This window comes from Atractosteus spatula, chromosome 19, assembly GCF_055471065.1.
Source record: "Atractosteus spatula isolate fAtrSpa1 chromosome 19, fAtrSpa1.hap1, whole genome shotgun sequence".
Classification (NCBI taxonomy): Eukaryota; Metazoa; Chordata; class Actinopteri; order Semionotiformes; family Lepisosteidae; genus Atractosteus; species Atractosteus spatula.
This window is the reverse complement of record NC_142724.1, coordinates 12,833,490-12,856,529: the sequence shown is the minus strand read 5'-3', so window position 1 is coordinate 12,856,529 and position 23,040 is coordinate 12,833,490. Positions and strand designations below refer to the sequence as shown.

General features: G+C 42.3%; 2 protein-coding genes across 3 annotated transcripts in view; one reads left to right on the top strand and one right to left on the bottom strand.

Annotated features, from left to right (window-relative positions):
* The window catches only part of pkig (protein kinase (cAMP-dependent, catalytic) inhibitor gamma), a 38,911-nt gene extending 24,727 nt beyond the window's left edge, over positions 1 to 14,184 (bottom strand). Inside the window, exons 1-2 of one of the 2 annotated variants that reach the window (XM_088937352.1) lie at positions 13,904 to 14,014; positions 7,579 to 7,884 (exon numbers count right to left, since the gene is read on the bottom strand). Coding sequence is in view for 1 of the 2 variants with exons in the window: in XM_088937350.1 (XP_088793476.1) it covers positions 13,904 to 14,103 (200 nt within the window). In the remaining variant the exon portion in view is untranslated. Of the gene's footprint in view, positions 1 to 7,578; positions 7,885 to 13,903 lie in introns of both variants that reach the window. The other variant, XM_088937350.1, reaches the window with a different exon arrangement.
* A 1,577-nt stretch (positions 14,185 to 15,761) lies between these two features.
* On the top strand, positions 15,762 to 20,265 carry LOC148818107 (uncharacterized). Its single transcript, XM_088937201.1, has 3 exons — positions 15,762 to 15,899; positions 18,697 to 19,038; positions 20,134 to 20,265. Exons 1-3 carry the CDS (start codon positions 15,762 to 15,764, stop codon positions 20,263 to 20,265), a joined length of 612 nt encoding a protein of 203 aa, XP_088793327.1.
* Positions 20,266 to 23,040: the final 2,775 nt, after the last annotated feature.

Genomic DNA, 23,040 nt, shown 5'->3' with positions numbered 1-23,040 from the left:
AGTGGTTGGCATTGGTGCCTTACAGCACTGGAGCCCTGGGTTCAGTTCCTGGGGGGCTATCTGTGGGGAGTTTGTATGTTCTCTCCAAACTCTCATGCGTTTCCTCCCGCAACCCAAAGACTGGGTGGGTTAATTGGCTTCTAGGACAATTAGTCCTGGTGTGTGTGTCTGTGTGTGCCCCGCAATGGACTGGCATCCAGGGCAAGGCATATCCTGCTCCCCATTGCTCATGGGATAGACGCTCCTGGACCCTGTAATGGATAAATAGGTTAGAAAACTGATGGATGGGTCTGTCTCTCTGCCAGTTTAAAAGTATTTAAGCACTATGGCTTAGCCACTGTCACTGTCACCCACAGCACAGGGAGAGACAGGCCCAGCGAGACAACAAACTGGCATCAGCAGTCAGTGCTCAGGGAACTGCCACCGTGAGTCACAGCTGACCCTCAGGCGAGCATCGTGAAAAACAGCACAGTTGGAGGCATCTGTTTTCAGGCGCAGCAATTCCAGGTCAAGCACACAGAGGTGTTTAAAGCGATGGGTGATCCCCTGAAGTGTAAACAGCCCCCGGTCTATCCCCGGCGCATCTAGAGGGATTAATCAAATCTCCCCTCTTAGCTGACTCAGCGGCAGGTGCTGAGCTAAAGCAAATGTAGATGTGAATGAGACTGAGAAACTGGAGAGACGGGGTGGAGCAAACACACCATTTGCCAGTGTCATTTTTTTAAGTCCGAGTACTACAACGTAAGACCTGAAGACATTGACCAATTTCTGAAAACTGGATGGCTTTTTAGGGATATACTTAAATCGCTGCACAGAGGTCAAATTCGATTTCGGTAATCAAGTTGGGAGTCTGGGGTGAAGTGTACAGATCTGGGTATGCCATTCAGACTACAGACCAGCGGGGCTTTATAAACGGAGCAGTAATTCATTGAGTCTAGGAGAGGGAAAATGTTGCATATTTCAAGAAAATCTCAAACAAAGACATAACTGCGGCTGTAGGCACCGTTTGAAAAAGAATCATTCAAGTTCAGTCCCCCGTTAGCACAATAGAATGTGGGTCTGTACAAAATAGTTTCTATGAATATATGAACTGTTTAATTAGCACAAAATTAATGGGTTTAGAAGATGACAAGATGGTAAAGGCAAAATTAATTGGATTAAGCAGGACTTACAATTTCTTTTAAACGTATTGCTGGGTAATTAAATTCTTGAATGGAACATAGGAAACTAACCATTACATTGGGCACAACAGCAATTTGTTTGCAAGCAGCTCATTCCTGAACACTTCTGAAAACTGAAATCAAATGGCACAATTTGTAAACGTTTTTCGTGCTGTGCTGGTCTCTGCCACCCACACCACAGTACAGTGCCTCTTCAAGCGTGACACCTAACTGGAGAGGTACAGTACAAGTGGAAAAACTAGCATGGCACCCTCACTTTAGTTTATTGTAATTCGTACGGAGGTTAGTAAATATTTATCAGTAAAAACCTGTGCTCTGAGGAGTCTGGGAGCTCAAAGGAGCACTGACTGCTCTGGTGCCCATGGTCTCTTGGTTAATTTCTGCTCAAAACTAAACAACGTCAGCTCTCAACAGGAAGCAGGTGGCTTCAGCCAGGAATGGCTGTGACCTTTCATAACTCAAAAGTCAAAGACAACAGCTGGCACAAATCAACAATCCCATAATGCTTGGTAGCAGTTAATTGCCTGGAACAAAATCCCAAACTGGAAAAGACTGTTTATGTTTAAAATATAAGCAAATGTTGCTGTTGCTAAACGGGCAGTTACAAAAGCCTACAGCAAGCGCAGAGCCCATTCAAACTGAATTTTCTTAACAACTCTAATGGATTTTGTATCGCTGTTCCTGTTTATGGTCCTTATTTAAAAACAGATGAACAGAATTAGCTCTTCCATCTAGTCACTTATGCCCAAAGTGAATGAAATTAAAGAATTAAAGCAAGGATTTGGGGTAATTTAAAAGGTCCATTTCATTTTGTTATGCACTCTAATACACCTCATGTACAAAAAACAAACTCGCCTAGAACTAATCCCTGCCTGCCTTTTTTACCATAGAAAATTCCAACATATCCACAAAAATGAAAAGTAAGCAAAGCACAGGACCAGAAGATTCAGAAAGAACCCTGAAGGAGGTTGAATAAGTAATTCCAAAATACATGTGTACAATGAAAAGCCCCCCCATCTGTAACAAATGTCCCCCAAAAAGGGGGTTCAAGAGCAAAGCATCAATCAAAACCTGGATAATTTCACATAAAATTAAGCTATATTATTTTTCCAGAATTGAACTGAATTCAAAATCAGACAAAAGTGAGATTTTGTTTTTTTAGGCAGCAGCATCTCAGCCATGTGAGAAATGTATTGAGTTGGCTACAGACACTTCCCCTGTACATAAATGCTGCGTTCTTCCACATCTAGCTGACTGCACTGCCCACGGGTACCGACTGGCCCCAACCAAAATTAAAATACTTCATGGTACAGAGTGACCGTCTTCCCCTGATGTTGCGGCATGTCTTTCCTGGCAGGAGGAGTATCTTCCAGGATGACAGTGCCCCATCCACAGAGCCCAGTGGATTGATGAGCCTGACACTGATGTCATCCATATGTCAAGACCTTCTCTGTCACCAGATCTGAGCCCCATCAAGCATTTATGGGATATTCTGGAATGAGGCTTGAGAGAGCATTTCCCCCTCCAGCAACCAGGCATGAGCGGACTGCCTTTCTCATGGAGGAAGAGTTCCTGCAGAGACCGCTTCCACAATGCATATATACAGGCGGTACTGCCTGTCCATTATTGGACCACTACCTGTATTATCATTAAAATATCATTTGAACCTATGTTCAAAGGCAGGCACAGTTTATCGATGCTAGGACCACAGTAGTTTGTTGCACTGTGTATTTCCACACACCACCCAGAAAAAACACATTCTTATTTCTTATATCCTGCTTTACCACACCCACATTACCCAAAGATCACAGTGTCTCACTGGGGACAGACCAGCCTGCCTAACCCACCATACAACTAGCAAAAAGCCTATGTTTACCCTTGTAGCAGAGTCTTGAACAATTCAGATACTGTTCGTTACTGGAATTAGACACCCCTAAATCAGACGTTCATTTGGTCACTAAATCTGTGCAATACAGAGCAAGTACAAATGCCAGCAGATATCACAAACTGACTACTGCCCCCATTGTTGTTTGAAATCGGCTTCAGTATAGACAAATGCTGAAAAGTAACAGATCAAAACTTTGAATAAACAAGCTTCAAGTGATTACAACTATTTCCACTCACATGTCCTGAGTTAGGGTGGAAGCAATGCTTGTAAAATAAATGACTTTGACAAACTCTTAACTTGCAAAGAAAAACCATCATAAGTTATCACATCTTCCCAGGCACATCTGCACAACACAACAAGCAATAAGAAGTGCCCAACATCTTTAAGGAACTGACAAAGCCAACCCAATTAACTAATTCAGGTGGGGAGCTGCGTCAGCATGCGTAGGCTGCAAAGGAACAAGTAATAGGTTTATTCCATGCTGAAGAAAAGAAGAAAGAGAACACAACGTTTCGGCTGTTTCACAACGTTTCACACCTGAAGAAGGCTCCACGGCCGAAACGTTGTGTTCTCTTTCTTCTTTTCTTCAGCATGGAATAAACCTATTACTTGTTCCAATTAACTAATGCAGACCATGAAATGGAGCAATACCCTGGAGCAAAAAGGGAATTAAGAAAAGGTTGGTTCTGGACTGAAAACGGGAATTCCTCCTCTATGGTATCATCAATGGCCAGATCAAACTACCACACTGCGTCACCGAAGATGAATACCAATGACTCGATTTCATTCACGACGAATCACAAATTGGTTTGGTTATAATCAATAAGCTAACATCACCTAACAATGCAAAGATGGACATCCAGTCTCTTTTTTATATCTCATCTCCTTAAATTTCGAGCGATAGGTTTGAGCTTATTTACAACAGACTAGCTCCTAAAAGCCAAAATACCTCAAATAGATACACAGTCAGTATTACCTACTTTTCTGAAGTGCACTATCACAGTTAATGGCTAAGAGGTCCATTAAATCCTGCATTTCCACCAATACAAAGGCCTGTAAAATGTGTAATGTCCTGCTGGAGCTAATATCACACGTGTGCACACACATGCTTCATAGCACCCAGCTAGCCCAATTCAGCTAGGATTTGGGTAAATGCTCTCCGAGTATAACTCTCAAGAGCAGGTGTTTGTTAAGCACAGGGCAAGAGAGGCTACAATTAAAGCCCACCTTAAAAGCCTTTCCATTAGGATGTTCTTCAAAGTGTTGTGGATTATTAAAATGTAAGCGCTTAATAGGATGGCATGAATTGCCCCTTCATAACAACAGGACACAAAGAAAAATCCCAAAATGAACAGGATGAAATACTATATTTTGAAATGATAGATTTCAAATGAGAAATCGGTCTCATTTAGGGTTTTGAAGGGTTGATAAAGAACGCGCTGACAAAGGAAGGATGCTTACATAAGATTAACAAAATGTCTGCAACCTTCAAATACATTGTGACTGGCTGCTGAGGACATGGCCAATTAAAGTGCTTTTACTCTAGAACAGGTGTGCTTTGGAAACATGTATTTGTCTTTATCAGGTATTTGTGTATGCCAACAAATGAAATGACCAGTTATCAAAAAATCCCAAAAATATTACAGCATACATTCAAGAACGTCTGATCTTTTTCATCGTTTTAAAAGGGACTACAGTAATTGAATTATCTTAATTAATAACGGATTTACATAAAATACTTTCACATTTGCTGATAGAATTTGTAGCATTGATAAGATGTGTATTCAGCAGTGATTACAAGCAGTTTATCTGTATTAAGTATCTGCTGCACACAGTAATTAAGCACCAGTAATAATGCTTAATGTAGATGTTCAATTCTTTCTCTTAAAGGGCAATTATCTCTCAAAATGTCCCACTTACAACATCCATCCAACTTTAAAGCTCCTTCTTCTCCTTCTGGCTGGGATGCCAGTCCATCGCAAGGCACACAACCAGAAACCAGAGCACCTGCAGGGAACCCACACGAATGCAGGGACAACATACAAACTCCACACAGACAGCACCCCTGGTCTGCAATTGAACTCAGGGCCCCAGCACTGCGAAGCAGCAATGCTGACCACTGCACTAGTGTGGCGCCCTCCAGTTACAACATATTACACAAAATTCAGATAAGAGTCCCAAAACCACATCGGAAGATGTCAGTTTGTTTAGCCACTGGCTCAACCCTCTTCCACAGACCCCCTGAATCACGTTGGCCACACCTGGAAAAATCTCAAGACCACTTTACTGGCTTCACTGTGGTCAGGGATGAAATGAGGGTGGAAGTGATTAACTGAGTTAGCGCACTGACAGACGACATAGCGAACTGGTCCATTGTGGGTTTTAAGATCTTCTAGTTCTTACATAAGCTAACACAAGGCATCGGACTCTCCTATTGTTTGGTACTAAAGTAAAGCACATTTGCCTTGATAAGGCTGAGATTAAAATAAGTTTTTTCTCAACTTCATGAGTCTATGGAAAGATTTTCTAAAAAACCGTGAAGACTCCACTTTCTCAGACTCATCTGTCCACTTTGTGAGTAAAGCACTTGCTTTAATTCGCTGTGGCACTGTAAATGGCGCACTAAGAGAATTCATGAGCAAAATCATGAAAACGTTTCAGGTCTAAACAAAGCAAAACCCTTTCTCAGAATATCAATCCAGTTCACTAGGTAAGACCTCAAACCCACAGCCCTGCTCCCAATGCATATGAACCCAGCTACTCAAACTTCAAATGTCACAGTGCTTCTCAGATTCTAAATACCCAGGTGGACAGCATCCAAGAGTTCTTAAAAAGAATGAATAGCAGCCTCCTCAGAGATGTGAAGTCCTTTGAGCACTGCACTGTATTTTGTCTTTTAGTCAGAAAAAGCCTTTATACTCGCATCTTAGTATTCAAGATACTCCATCAACTGACCTCATGAAGCTGGTTACACTTTGAATTGTTTGCATAAAGTCTTTTTAAGCATTTTTCATTATTCATTTTTAAACATTAGCACACAAAGAGAACAGCCTTCAGATGCAAGTGGGAAAGAGGCTCTTTATACAAACACAGTACGATGTGGAATTAATTACACTTGCAACCAGTCTAGCATGGCAGAATCTGCTGTAGTCCAGGAAAATAATGGTGGGTCTCCTAAAACATGTGGAAAATCTCCTCTCACTCCCCCACACCTTCCCTGAAAAGTCGGAGATCTGAGTCTGGTATATTCATGAGTCAGTAGCTGTTGTAAAGTAACCAGATGTAACTAATGGAAAGCCAGTATGTATCAAGCTCTGCATATAAGAACATCAGAAAAAGGGAGGTCATTCTACCAGTTTCTGTAGCTTATTTACTTATTTATCCAAAGGCCATCCACCACTTGAAAGAAGCCAGTGTAACAACTTCACCAATATGGCTAAGCAGCTTGCTCCAGACTCCCACCACTCTATGTGTAATGCAGGACCTCGTGCAGGACTGCTTACTTGGTGGGTGATTGCTTCATGGTATTTTTGCTCTTTAAAAAGAGTTCAAGGCACAATTTCAGGTAATGCACAGGAATAACTGCAATGTTGAGCTTAATCCAAACTAAAGAGAAACTTCAAAAAAAGAGCTCTTGGCAAAACCAAAGTAAAATAATGTGACACGTGTATAATATATTTAAAGAAACTAACAGCTCCAAGCAAGAAACAGATACAGGATATATGATATCTATCAGCAAAGCTGTGCCCAGAAATTAGCGATTAAGGTTGAAAAGAATGCCACTATTTTTAAGGAGTTCATTCAAAGTGAAATGCCTCTTGCTGGGTTCTTTCTGGATCTGCGCCAGGGATGTTTCAACTCTTCATTCCTTTCATACACTGGAGTATGTCAAAGAAATCCTGTGCAACGAAAACAAAATGTTTCCAAAACAACTGTTGCTGTGGCTAGAGAAACAGTAGAACAGTTAGTAGATTGTCAGATGATTGTAATAAAAATGTTGAAATGTTACATTGCATTAATTCTAATAATACAGTAAGCCCACGGAAAATATCCTTCTGAAGTAAATAAGTGTTTTCTGAAACCTTGAGATTAAAGTATTCTATGGAGTAATCTAGGACTTCAAACAATTAAGTTTTAGAAATAACGTGAATTGTGAAAGTTCCTAATTAACCTTAATTAAAAAAGAAAATGTAAATAGCAATCAAGCCAGAAACAACACAGGGATGGGAAACAAAAACAACTAATGTTTTTCACTGGAACATATTTTCAGGATTTAAAATGGATTCTGTTTGTCCAAAGAGAAACAAAATGGAGCAAAATGTACACAGGAGCAAAATGCTTTGTTAATTTGTTTTGGTCTAACCTGCAGATACCTTTTTTTAAAAAAAAACAAACAACAACTTTATTTTCTTACTGCGGAAAAGTAAAAGCATACCAACTGCATTTTTTCTCCTTTTTAATTATAGCCATGGAGACAACAATGTCAAAGCGTGTAGCTTCTCCACTTACCACACACTCAGATTTAATTTAAAAAAAAACAAATCGGTGAGAGCAAACTTTTCAGATGGGGGGGGATTGGAGCTTCATAATCCATTAATCCACCCAAGCCAGTTTATTTTGGATCCAGACGCACGTTTCTCCCCAGGCTCCTCTGCCCTTCACAAGTCCCGTTTTTTTCTGGGCTCTTTTTCCTTAAGAAGCAAAGAAATCCCACACAGTGGCACCATCCCTCGCTCCGGCTCATCCAGGAGGATGTAGGCGGGGAGGTAATTTGATTTGCAAAGAATCGTGAAGAGGGAGAAAACAGCGCCTTTCCTGAGCAGGAAGAATTAAAAAAAAAAACCACATCAGCAAGGTGTCTTCCGTTTCCACGAACTGCGGCTGCCTTTTATCCTATTTATTAACAAAAATCACACTGGCGGCCCATCATCTCTTAATCATATTTGCAAAAGACAATCACCGCTTTTCACATAGCCCCCTGCTGATTTGGTCTTATGCAGCTTGTAGTCCATGTGGGAACTCGCCTACCCAGCAAACTCCTGTACGAATATCTGCTGAAATCCAATGTGAGAGGAGAAGAGCTCCTGATGACTTAAGTGAGAACCACCTGCAGCACTGGTAGCCAGAATATAAGATAAGATCACCTTATTAGCCCCAACTTGCTCTCCATGAGACACACAGACAGGGAGAGAAGCTGGGGGTCAGAGCGCAGGGTCAGCCATGGTACAGCAGCCCTGGAGCGGCCGAGGGATTTGAACCAGGAACCTTCCAGCCACAGGCTCACAGCCAGAGCCACCGCACATAGCACCTGCTTCAGTCTGCCTCCGTCTTGCAAACCGTCCACACAGGTGTGACTTCAAGCACTTCACAGCAAGGCTTCCTTTAAGAAGAGCACGTCTGAACTGCCAATTCAAGTAAAACACATGAGCTCCCATTAAGATCAAAGGCGGACGTGTGCCTCATATCTACATGGCACAGTAAACCGCAAAGATCACGCCAATATCACCAATCACATTACAAAATATGAATGTTTAACTTCTATGAACTTCCTTGCACTACAAATTAGACAACTTACTGGCAAAGACCCCCCTTGTATTTGGAGCACATCGCATCTCTGATATTCTGAATTCGGATTGACAGAATATTCCTCTCTATATTCTAAATATGTTGCTTATAAGGTAAAATAAGTACATACTAGTGGAATATTCTGTACTGGCCAGGAGAAAACATGGGAAGACAACATGAACTTCCAGGATCATGTTTCCTCAACAAGCAGCATCACAATTAGTCCAGAATTACAGCTCTGTAGTAGCACATCTTCTTAAAATGAATAAAAAGTTGGGAATCCCTCATCAATTTGAGAAAAAAAAATTGTTTAAACAAAAATCAGTTATGCATAAGTGTTTGCTAAATGCTGATGGGACTAAGGAATATGTTGTATAGGAGAGAAAATATGCTTTAGTCGCAGATACAAAGCAAATTTAAGGGTGCTATATGGAAATGTCACCCTTACCCACACCAATCAGATCTGGTCTAAAGGTTGTCTAAAGGCAATGTGGTACAATGTGGCAGTGCTTCTTAATCTTGCCCGATCTGTGGCTCTTTTATAACAAACCACTCCTGCTTTCAGGCAGCAGGCTGATCACGAGGATGAGAGAGGCTTTAACTCCTGACAAAAAGTGACACAGCTAAAAAAAAAATCCATCTACTATCCCATGAAAAAAAAACCAGGGAAAGCAACGAATTTCCCTCCACATGAAGATTAAAATAACAGGTACAGCACAAGACGACCACTGTTGAGGTTTTCAGCGCTGGTCGGGTAAACTCTATAAAAAGGCCAGAGGAAAAATGCATGTGTCCAGCAATCAATCAGTCTACAAAAATGTCTACAGCCTACCAGAGATACAGTAGGTGTGTGTTGAAAATTATCACTGATGGGACACGTGTACACTGCAGGTCAATGGAAAGAGCTTGTGAACCTCTGTCAGGATGGAGTCCCTTTAGACCAGCGATGGCCAACCCTGGTCCTGGAGAGCCACAATCCAGTGGGCTTCATGGGACCTATTTGAGTCGTCAATTTCTAGACGTGCTAAAACAACCTCATTTGGATCGCTTCCACAGCCGAAACGAAATGAGAACACAGGCAGCGGGAACGGCTAAGACTTTATTAGACCAATTAACTTTGAAGTGCTCTAAACCTGTTTGTCGAGCCCTCTTTACAAACTGGTGATTTGATTTAAGGGAAATGTATACAGTACATCGATCCAGTACCCTGCCTCTACTGCTTCCAAAGAGGACTGCTCCTCTCATGGTGCCACAACATGACGACAGAGCCACATTCCAAACAAGACCTCAACTTTATCCCCAGGTCACTGCTGTGTTTCTACGCTATTTATATTGCACGAGTACAGCTGAGACCTTTATACAGAGATAAGGTTACTAGCTGATGTCCCAATTATGGTGGTGTTTTGCAGCAATACCCCCCATGCAGGGGCAATGGGAAGGTGTCTGTTTAGTCACATCCTCAGTGCAGTAATCTGGGTGGCAGAACCTCCTGTTTTTGCAATGGGAATCAGTTTCCACACCCAGAATCTTACTGGGCGCAAAAGGAAAGAAATCTTGTCTGAATCTGCCCCTGTGGGAAGCTTTATCTTCGACTAAGACATGAGCTTCCTGCTGGACAGAAGCTGCCTGGCAGCCCCCCATTACTGATCCACCCTCGTTTTCAAACCGCCCCCGCATTTACACTTGCCATCATCTTGCTGGTTCGGCCTTGTTGACTGGGAAACCCAGAATGAGCGAGTATTTTGCAAGGCAAAGCAGCAAATGTGCTTTAATAAAAGATTTATTGATAACAGGCAGCAGCTGGCTGGATCACAAGCCTAGAGCACTGAGAGAGCAAGGGGCGTGGCACAGAGAAAATGTGCTTTGCTTCAGCAAGGGGTCACCACTGTTGCCCACATATACAGAGGCCTTAGAGGGAGAACAAGGTCAGCACAGCACAGACCTGTTCTTCTCTCTCCTGGCGAGGCACTGGGTCAAAAGACACAATGCAGGTTCTACACACAGCGAGTGTAGTGACCTTCAGCCCTTACGCCTTCAATCTGTCAACTTTGCACTAAACCAAGATGAAACACACCACATCCATTCCACGCAAACCGAGGGGTAAATCTGTCCAAGACAACAGCAATCGCCTGCAGGCAGGGAGAGAAATGGACGAGGACATGGTTAGAATTCTTTTACTTTTCCTAAGTCATGCAGACGCATAGCTATTGTTAACAGACGTGATTCCCCTGATGCCAAATAAGCTCAGCAGCTACAAGAGCGGGCTGCACAGCGGCACAGTTAACACGGCTGCCTCGCAGTGCTGGGCCCTTGGGTTCAATCCTGGACCTGTGGTGCTTTCTGTGTGGAGTTTGTATGTTCTCCCTGTCAGGCCCTTTGATCGGGGGGGCCAGCAGGGCTATTTGGCCCAGGCCTCACCTCACAGGGGGGGCCTCAGCTCAGGCAAGGGTGCGTGGTCCTCCACTTCAACCCTTTGGCTGCATTTCTTGACTTAAGTCAAATTTGGAACTTTTACCATATACTGTGATTCTCGACTAAAGTCCACGGCTGTAAAAAAACATCCCCCTTCCAGAGCTGAATCTACCCGTTAATCTTCCCATCATGCCATTCTTTACATAACAATATTTCTTACCCCTCTTCCCAAACAATGAGGGGGCCTCACACTGTGAAATGGTCCGGGCCTCCTCTGAGCTCCCAGCAGGCCTGCTACACTTTCCTGCCACAGTCCGAACACATGCTTGTAGGTAAACTGGCTTCTGGGAAAATTGGCCCTGGTGTGAGTGAATCAGTGTCTGTGGCTGCCCTGTGATGGACTGGCATCTCGTCCAGGGAGTATCCTGCCTTGCACCCATTGGGGCAGAGCGGTGGCACTGTGGCTAAGGATCTGCGCCTGTGGCTGGAAGGTTGCCAGTTCAAATCCTGCAGCCGGCAGAGGAATCCTACTCCGTGGGGCCCCTGAGCAAGGCCCTTAACCCCAGCTGCTCCAGGGGCGCCGTATAAATGGCTGACCCTGCGCTCTGACCCCAAGCTTCTCTCCCTGTCTGTGTGTCTCATGGAGAGCAAGCTAGGGTATGCAAAACGACAAATTCCTAATGCAAGGAACTGTATATGGCCAATAAACTGATCTTATCTTGACTGCTGGGTAAGGGATACCCTCTGGCTTCCTCTTGACCCTGAATTGGATGAAACAGTTAGAATATGGATGCTTGCCCTGCTTTGGCCATTTTGAAAAGACCCAAACAAGATCTATGAAAACACTATTTTACATTCAAATCCATTCAACACACAGTGTCCTGTATGTCCACAGATTTGCTTAAAATCTCCTTTGGTAATGCATTATGAAACACACATCCCATTCGTGACAGGGGCAAAATCAATGTTTTATTTCAGTCGGATCGAAACACAGTCCACGTTTTAAAAGCCTGTCCCATTTTGGTTGAGGAGCAGCAGGGATCATAACAGGCTTTGCAATACTGGATCATGCAAATGATCTTCTCAGAATATTATTCCACCCTGGTCAAAACTAAAACTAAACCAAGTTAGCAAATAAACACTACGCACTATGGATTACAACACGAAGATCACAATATTTCACCTGTGGCGTCTTTTTCATTTACCCGAAGAAGGCTCTAAGGTTATGCCATTTCTGCTTTCTTTTTATATTTCAAAGTTGAACTAACCGCTTCTTGTTCCTAGACAAGGCTGCAGTTATCACGGTCATCATCGTTATTACCGCCACTGTTAAAGCATAACTAGTAATTTGTTTAAAAATAGGTTAAAGGTTTAATCATTGACGTAGACTTCCGAGGTTGAACACTGTTCTGTAAATTTGTGCAATCTCATCGAAAACACGTCTCATTGTTAGCTTTTACATGACTTCAACTTTATGTTGCTTTATCCCAACAACAACAGATGAAAAACAGAAAATACAAACTCCCCAGAAAGCATGGGATCGTGAAAAAAGAGCTAGATGAGAACAGTCAATGAGCCGGCTACGGGAGGTCGAGGTTAATTTGTGTTTAATAAATTCCACTATATTCCGTGAGTTGAAACACAACGCCGGAGGTAAAATACAAACGATATGTAAAATATTTATTGCAGACGGTATGTCCAGGGTCCAGGCACACAAACCCTTGCCAATAGCTGATATTTCTGCCACCTGGCGGTAAAAAATTATCAGAAATTTCTTGCCCAGCACCACACAAGACAAGAAATGTTTCTGAATTAAACTTCAAGGCCGAATGGCTGAAACATTCTTATTTGATTGTACTCGTTTATTCAACCTTTTTTTTTTACTTTTACTCTGAAATCTATATTTTCTATTTAAACGCAAATACTTGCAATTAAAGTTACCAGTTTAAAACGACATCCGAGCTCACTGGACTGAAAATCACACCGCTGTATTTATATTGTCCATATATATATATATGTTCATTCACACCTGGCTGTAAGAATTCATTTACAAGACCGCTGTGCCTATCAATGTCTTCCCTAAAGAACCAGCTGATAGGAACTCCGGTTGAAAACGTGCTTGGTTGATATTCCGCTCCAAACATTTCGATTTTCAATATTTTTCCAATCAAGACATACGGCATAGAATTTGTTTAGTTTTTTCAGTCCTCCTCCAAAAAGACCAAATAATGATTTATGCAACATGCGCCTTTTACCAAATATTAAATCTGAAGGGGGGGGGGGGGGGAAGCACCTTATTTCAAATGGACAGCGAACAACGCCACTTCTCAAAACCAAGATACACTTAGACCACGACGGTAAACCAGCCGTGAAAAAACGTGTTTCTGTGCAAGATCTAGGATAATGAGGAGATTAAACGAGACACGGGGATTGCTCAGCCAAATGACCTGAGCGATTGATGACCTGTAAACGCTTATACCTAACCTGCAGATTTCGGAAATCAAGCTACCGAAAAAGCGAAACTCAAAACACGCAGACAGCTGCTACACTGAGCTAAATCATAGTTTAAAAAACAGAAAATGCAAAACAAAGCAACACCTTACACGGATGCTATTCTGCGGATCGTAGCGCCTGCTACTTTGTCACAGCTTTCTATATCCCGATTACAAAAGCGTTTGCGGAGAGATACTTCCTCGCATTGATTTCGCGCACGGAATGGTGGAGGTCTGAGCTCCAAAATCCCTCCCCCTCCGACTAAAAAAAAAAATTCACGCCGCGATCTCGGCGTGGAAATCCAACCGAAAATAGTCACATCCCTTCCCCCCCCCGACCCACTCGAAACCAATGTTCCGCTAACCTTAGCCGTGGGATAACCTGCGTTTCTTCCGTCCGCTCGTCACACCGCCGCAGCAGGTCCTCGGCGAAACCAGGGCTGAAAACTTCCCTGCCTTCTTTGGCAACATCTGGCGTCTGTTTGAGCCGCAGCTGCAAACGGGATCCCGCTGGAAAACCTGCCTCATAGGCGGGGTGTGTTGCTCCGGCAACCTCAATAAACATCAGGCAGGCAACGAGAGGCGGACTTAGAGCACTTGGTGACAAAAGGACGTCTATAGCGATGCTTTCTTTTTAAAAAATGGCATCAATTTAAACAGTGTTCTTCGACAAATACGCATTCTGATGCCGTATTGCTCTTTGGTGACGGATTTTTATTGGTCTTTCTCGCTTATGCGTTTCATTTGCTCTGGCGCCTAAATTCGGGGATATTTAAAGGGGGCCTCCCGAAATTGGTCATCTATTAAAGCTGAAGACGAGCCAAAATATTCCACAGGCGGGAAAAACTGCCGAAGGAATGTTGTTCGGTTTTTCAGTTCAAATTAGACCCAAGAGAATAAAATCGGGATGTGGAAACTCGGAGTGAGAGCAAACAAACAACTTCCTCCTGCTCTTTTATTGTGGTTGATTACACATTACGGAGAAGAAAGGGGAGGTTGCAGTCGACCTTTTCTGTTAAGTGTAGGTGATTGATCCGGGCTCCCAACCTTTCCTGAAGGCCCGGGGAATTCTGGGCTGAGCAGGTTGTTCAATACACCTACCACCCTCTGTGTAAAGACGCGCCACCTGTTCCCAGGTCTCTTAATGTCCATTTGTGAATTGGGTCCTTAGTTATTTTTTTAATTCTTTAGTAGTTAATTGGATTACCACTACCAAGACAGATATGACGTAATCTTTTCTTACGTCGTTGCATTTTTCTCTCTTGTAGCAGAACTAGCCACCAGGCGGAATAGACGAGCCAATACTCTCGCTTGTAAACTATCTTCTTATTGTATGTTACATTTTTGTGGATGTTTATCATGGTAAACAGAGTCTTGCTATTTTCGCATCGTCTGCAATAGTTTTTTGGTTATAACACACTGTCACTGTGCTTTCCCACACCCCTCCACAGTAATAGTGTTCCACCGTGTTTCCTTAGAAACAACTACAGCGGAAACGCATCTTGTCATCGCGCTGATACAACATGATCTAAAGCACGCTAACCACAGGCACGCATAGGCAAAAGTGAAACAAACACTTGTAAATTGGGAAATAATCCACTGAATGGGGAGTTGTCACATAAGAGTTACCAAAGTTGCCTTTAAAGAGGAGAATTACACTGGTCAAAGGAAGTTTAATGTTTAATCTGACATGCAACCTCACACGCTATTGCACAGATTAGGACAAGTGTAGCCTAACATTTTCCAAAGTCATCTTTTATGGGCACATTTGGCGTTACAGCATCACTAGTATTTTCATACAAGAGAAAAAAAAAAGACTTAAAAAGTAGCTCGACGTCTACAGCTGTTAATTTGATTTTTTTTAAAAAACATAAGCAAGAACAACAGAAAACGGAAGTATTCCTGTAATCGTGGTATGGGGGCACCTGCTATAATTAACCAGAGCCTCACACTAAAGTCCAGGCTAATGTTTAGCCTCATTTGGCTGTTACCAGAGCGATATAACTCCCTACGTGGGGATAAAACTAGAGCTGGCGAAACCACAGCCAGTTTACACAAACAGATGGAGGATTAAAAAGAGTGAGACCCTCACGAAGATGCGCATCAGGACTCACAACCCCACGCACAGAAGACCCCACGACAATCCCCATCGCCCCCTCCCCGGACAGCGTCTGCAAGCGTGTCCGCTTTACCGCACTCAGCTCCCTACAGCTCCCCGCGACAATGGATGGGAATCCCGCGTTCTCCCTCTCGTTTCTGTACAGCAACGACCCGATCTACTCGCTCTGCGCGTCGGATCTGATGACGGCTTCCCAGTCCGTGAATAACAGCTTCATCAAGGAACAGAAACTTCTGGTGAAGGTAAAGTTCTTAAAGTGTTTTCAAGGCTTGGTCAGGTCAGGGATGTTAAGGTCACAGCTCTAGTTGTGCCCATTGGACCTAATGATCAAGCGCACCGCATTTTCGAGATGTCCAAGATACTGTACCCCGCTTAGCAGTAATTGTGCGTTTGTAATGTCAGTGAATATGGTGTACCACTTTCACCACTTTTGTTACAGCACGTTATAGTACGGTATATGTGCTCAGCACATACAAGGCGCGTTTCAGGGTAACAATGGATGTGATCTTTAATTCATCAAACCCTGTTGAATTGTTTGCTTTTTCAGTTCTGCTGTAGTTTCAGTATTTGAACTTTCCCAGTCAACAAGCCGTCTTTCGCGATAAACGTATTTTTACCTAGCCTATTGTTTCCAAAAACGAATTTGGTTTAATATACACATTTGACTCCAGCATTCATTTTAATTTCAACCCAGGGTGTGATATTTGTAATACACTACACGCATGTAGTTTTTTATTTTTTCTGCACTGTTTTATGTTCTCACGTACTGCGCCTTTAAGATTAGCATTGCCATCCTATCGATCCTGATTAGCTTTAGAATGATTGATTTTCATTTTTAAATCGTAACGGGTTTACTCGTCAGTAACACCCTAATCAATTTCTGCCAAGTGTTTTTCAAAAGTTAAGTTCCGAATCTCGTTTGTGACTTGGCAAGTCAAGAATTGGGCAATGTTGAAAAGACGTGACTAAGCCAGCCCTGCTCAGATGAAGATGGGCCTGGCTCAGTTGTTGCAGTTCTTTGACTGGGGATGCAAATTCAAACCCCCTCACCAACAAAATGAAGCTTTCTTTTAGAGACATGGGTATCTGAGTACTTTACACCTGAAAAATTCAAAACCTCTGTGGTTAACAACAAAATTTAATGTCCTCTTACAAGTTGCCTCATGAGGAGGAAAAAAAAAACTTGAAACAATGTCTTCCAAAAGGTAATCGATGATCTCAGTGGTCAACCTCAGTTCATGTATCCCGGGCAACAGCAAATCAGATTCTGAAGGACGCGGCAGTGCACTATGCTGATTCCACATGAGTCACTGGAAATAACTCTCCCCTCTAAAACACATGGGACAGCCTTGTGTTTCAAAGTCAAGAAGGAAAAATTCTTTTTTATTTATGTCATTCAAAAGTCGGCAAAGCTATTCCTTAGACACCAGTTCCACAGACCAAAACAAAGGAAACTTTTCCTGGTCTCTTCCAATGCAGCAATAACCTTTGATACTTGACTAAGAGGTAACACATTCCAGCAAATGTTAAACTATAACCCTCAAGGAGGTCATCATCCTCATTTTCCAATTGGAATTTCAGTTGTTATGGTGCCATTAAAACGTCTATACACCCACCCCCACCTCTGCAAACAAAACAGCAAATGTCAGACCCCCCCCCCCCCCAAAAAAAAAAAACATTCCCTAAAAATAAAATAACTTGTTAGACTTGGCACATTTATTTTTGGGAGGCAACACAACCGATAGTTGAGGAATTTAGCTGGCTTTAAGAAGGCAACCAGACCTTTGACTCGTGACAATTAGGGGTGAGAAAATGCCTTTCGGTCTGCTCAGGGTCTTTTGTGAATTCCCAGGAAATCCACTCCGAAAACACAATGTCCTGAAGGAAACAAAGGAAAAACACGACACACAAGCAACTAACCGCGATCTGAACAGGTATGAAAGGCAATCGAAGCAGATCCCTGCTGATAGTTACTTTGTTTGAAATAGCCACTGACTCGTCTATGGAGATGTGATTTTATACGAAAATACTTAACGATTGCCTAAATGTCCATTTGTGTGCTATTTTCAGGAAATTGGAGGAAACCCCGTCACCGTCTGAATTGTTCAAGTAATTTCATAATGGCTCATTTTTTCCTCGGTTTGACTTGTGTAACAAGTGAAAAACAAATCCCATCAACCGGCATTGGCTTCATAGACAAGCCGGAACCTTGCTCCTAACACCAATAACAATCACAATTCCCTGCATTTCTGTAACCTTTCATCCCAAAGAATCCCCATAGACTGGGGAGGGAACCTACTGTACCTTATCCACCACTAAAGTTGTTCTGCACTAGGAGGCCCACTAGTAGTGCAGAGAAGTGAGAAATTGCTTTTCAATAGAATAAAGGAGGAAATTTAGGTAAGACTGTGCAAGGCCTAGCTTGAACTTAGCCAGGAAAAGGAGAAACAATGCCAGGGATCATCACCGCCACTGTCCGGATCTCGTTTTAACATGTCGTTCAAATGACGGCATCTCTTATAGCACAGGGTCCCTGGTGACCATACTGGGGCATAGTACTTACTGTAAGACTATCCGGATACTGAACAGCTTTCCAATTACACATTAGTACTTTATGATGACTATTGACAATGTAAATGGACTATAAACCCCTTTAATGCACCAGTATTTTATTTTTATATTGTGTACGATTCTTTCTTGTTACCTTATGGCGTTGTACTATGTTGTGTTTAATGTTAATGTTTTTGTTGTTGTTGTTATTGTCTTATTGTTTAACCGTTATGAGCACACTGAGGCACATCCCTAACAACTAAGTTGGTACGGCAATACATATTGAATATTGAAATATTGAATATGGGTTTGGCAATTCTGGTTTAGAGGAAAGGACGCCACCTACTGGTCCACCACCACTTTCAGCAGAAACCTGTTTTTCCCCATCCCAGGCCTCACCAGCCCCAACCTTGCTTAGCTTCTGAGATCTTCGCTCGCATCCCAGTCCCGCAGTCTAATCGCCTTTCCGACTCCCACTCTGCCCCCCAGACCCTCAAGAAACTGGAGCAGCAGCAGCTGAGCCGCGTGCGCCAGCTGAACGAGGAGAAGAAACAATTCGCTCTCCTCATGAAGAAGAAGCTGGCCCCCAGAGGGAGGGCTCTTCGTACGCCCGCCGCCAGCTCCGCCAGCTCTGCGGTCACGGCGGACGGCCCGAGGAAGGCTGCTGTCTCCGCCTCCGCGTGCTTCTCCATCGGCAGCAGCCGGCAGAGCAGCGCCAAGGGCAGCCAGAGTGGAGGAGGAAGCTTCCAGTCAGAGCCCCGCATGCGACGCCCAGCCTACCCACAATCCCCTGGCGGAGAGGACCAGGATGTAAGCTGTAGAAAGATCAACGTGAGTAACCATGACCCCAGAGCGCCTCTTCTCCACTTCTCAACGCTCCAAGGTTCTGTCTTTATCGAAAAGAGTGTGGTCTGTTCATAAGATCTCACTTCACCTTCACCTTTAGGTCAGGGCGACACAGAATGTGGATCTTCCAATCCACTCCGAACCTGTGTCTTATGTGTCATGATGTGATTGATACGGACCGCTAAATATCAGTTAAAGAAATGAAACGGTCTTTGCAAAAATTCTCAGATGAAGAGGATTTAAAAACGCTGCCGCCCAAGTGGTCTTACCTCAGGATAATATAATGATGGAAAAAAGAAACGCAACATTTTTTGGAATGAGAATACTATAGTTATAGCTTATGAACTTTCACAAGAAGTGCAGAGAAGGTTTCAGCAGACCGGCAGGACAGATGACCGTCCAAGATCCGGTGACCACACCAGAGCAGGACCAACTCATCAGACTCGTCCATCTGAGAGATCGTTTCAGATCTTCCACCTCTACAATGCCCGCATCAGTGATAGGAAAGTGAGGCTCCATGCTGCTGGCCTTAGAGCAAGGCGACCTGTCAGAGGCCCTCTGCTCACAACCTCCTAGATGTCACACCCGACTAGCTTGGGCCAGACAGAGGACTCTTGTCAGCAGTGGCATCAGGTCCTCCTCACGGATGAGTCACTCTTCAGCCTGTTCCACGCAGACGGGAGGGCCAGAGTGTGGAGGAGGAGGTTTTGCGTTTCTTTTTTCCATCAGGATATATTTCAACGCTAAATGTTTTATTTCATAAAAGGAGTTTTGTTTTTGCCTTCACAAACTAATCCTACACTTTCTTTTACAAGCCTTACTGGATAGTACAGGCTTCATGTTCACTTCATATGTTTTAACTAAACTTGTCTTTCTTTGCTAAAATGAAGCTACATCAGTTATGATGGTTGGTACCTTATTATTATCCTACACCCTTATCAAAACTACGTTATGGCAGAACATTCTTTTCATTTCATTTATGAGACAGACAGACACCTTGTCTGTTACTTTCTTATGAAACACAAATGAACAGAAAAGATTAAAAAAATATATTGTGTTTTTTTCTTTATTTAAATGTAGGTTTCAAAGACATACTTCGTTTCTACAGCTCCTAGATGCTTCTGTGAATGCGGTCGCTCCATTACACTGCTGACAAGAAGTGAAATCTGTCTTCCGGCACGGCAGGATCAAACATCCATAGGAGACTTTTAAGAAGGGGACTTCAGAGCACAAAAATCAGGATGGTCAGTTGAGCCACATGAGAATAATTTAATACCCCAGGAGGGCCAGGTGGATGTTAACCTACAAGGTCTTCAAAAAACATCTAAGTCTGAGTTTGTGCCATGGTTTGCTAGGCCTCTCATATCCATGCAGATGGTAAAGGTAAAGGTACTGTGGTTTCCGGTACAAAACATGCTGATAGGTTAATTAGCAAAACTGGCCCTGGTGTGTGTATGTTTCTGTGTTTATGACTGTGATGGACAGGCATCTTGTCCAGGGTGTACACTGCCCTGTGCCTATTGCTTGCCATTATAGACTCCAACTCCCCCCCCAACCCTGAATTGGAAGACGAAATTAGAAAATGGATGGATAGATTTTCAATGTGCTGTTGACCAAATATTGTGTGCATGTGTAAAGTTCTTTAACTCAGACATGACATGCTATGGAAAACACATTCTAAAAACCAATATAGGTTCTGTGTTAATTTTTAGGTAACACTGAATCAGTAAGACTGTAACTTGTAAAATTATCATTGTGAAAAATAGCAAGCAAATGAATATATTTAATTTACAGTAATTGCTGATGTTCACATCTTTATTATTGGTTATAACAGAATAATTGTTTTTATAAATCTGACCATTATACAGTCTGATACATATTATTTAATATAAACTGAAATATATTTCAGTTTAGACTCAAGGGGATACTGTGTTGGACTAAGCAGTTACTGAAAATGAATGGATGGATTATCCATTAGTGTTAAATATGAAATGCATGTACTGTTTCAAAATGTTCAGTATGCCCTTAACATTCAATTACCTCCCTGAAGTTCAACTCACTGTCAGATGAAACTGAATTAGCTTCTTGTCCAATTGGTGCCTTCAAATTCTCAGTAGTAAATGAATAGAAACAGGGGTTCAGTTCAGATGATATGTGTAGCCAGGCCTTTCCTCCATCATGTATAGCAGGAGACCTGCCTAAAAGGAACTCCAGTATTTAAAGGTTTCCTGTAGGAAACTTAACACAGTGCCAGCTGTGTGTAGTCTGGCAGTATCCTGCTGTCAGTCCCATTTCTCTCATGAGAAATGAATTCAAAATAAACTCTGGAATCAACTAAGGAATTAATGAAGACTAAAAAGCTGTGTGCCTGACATGTCACACCCCGCTGTATTTTAATAGCTGTTTGACTAACAGTTCCTGAGTTAGGTGCAGGGAGACACCACATTTTCCCAATATATTTTCCCCTTCCAGACATCAGTTTTCAGAAAGTGCAGAACCCTTAGAATCACCATGCCTGATAAAACAAACATACTCAATTTAAAAAAAACAGTATGTCCAGTAGGTTACTGTTGTTTTGCTTAGATGCATCAGACACTAAAAGGTGTATGTTAGTGTCACATCAATTCCATTCTTTTAAGATTTCATGGTCAATTAATGATTCACTGAGCACTAATGAACATTTTCTTCCATGTCATGAAATGTTATTCGCTGTACTATTTGGTCAGATGGGGAATTTCAAAATCAGTGAGACGATAAAAATGAAGAGTATGGGATTGACTGATCTTCGCTGCAGGATTATTATGAGCAGCAGAAAACGCTGTCTGTCAGAGCTGACTCTCAGCTGTAGACTGAATTCTTCACTGTAAACTTTGCTCTGATATTTTTTTTGTTGGTTTATGTATATGTTACATAAGAGCATACTGTATGTTGTGTTTATATTTGAAACTGAACGAGATCAAATAAAACCACGAATGAATACAGAAATGGAAAAAATGCCTTGCCTGATCCTTGTTTATATTTAATTTAGACACAATACAGTATATATCTTGTATAAAACAAGCGCAAAGACTATAATATTATTTTATTTTTATTCAAAGGGTTTTGATGCACACTCCGGCTCTCCCTAATTAATAATTCCATTTAGTAATTTCCAACAGAATAATCGAATAATCGTATAATCAGACACTCAATAGTTCATTCAATACAGTATCTCAAATCGGACTGAAGGAGAATCAATAGGAAATAGCATATACCGAAACATAACACGAGCAGAAGGCTACATAAGCGATAATTAACTGCTGCTGTATCGGACAATTTATGTCACATCAATAATTTGTAGTTTCTAACTTCAGGGTAGCATTTTCGGAGAAGAATTCCACAAAAACGCTCGTACCTCATCAGACACCGTCGGAGTCAGTCCTGCCACACGAATTAAATTAAAATCGTAAACAAGATCTCAGGTTTTCAGACGTTTCATTTGAAATAACTTTGATTCTCAAATGTCCTATGTATAATATCACGAATTGACGCAATAAAGAAGCACAGATTGCTCTTCCGGTCAAAACCATAAAACATTCAAACTAATTTCTAAAACTCCCACTTTTCAAGTCATGCCCCCTGCGGAGGAAAACAGTTAATTCGAATGACGTGAGGAATTGAAATAACGTCATGAAGTAATCCAAGAGTTTAAAGTTACTACCCATCGCTCATCTTAATTAGATCCAATTTTATTAAATAATCCTTTTTAAAAGCTCAAAGAAGGATCTGTGCAAGTCGAAAACTCTCTGACCTAGTGTAAGAAGCAAGGGGCTGATAATAAATACAGCAATTGAAAGCAGACGTAGAATCTGCAGCAGTCCTCATAGGCAAAGGTGTATTCACCTGCCGTCAGGTTCAACACCTCTTACTGCAGTCTAGACAGTTCATCAGCTACAGTCTCCAATAGAGTAAAACTGCGCTTCAGGCGCAGCAATGACATCACCCCCT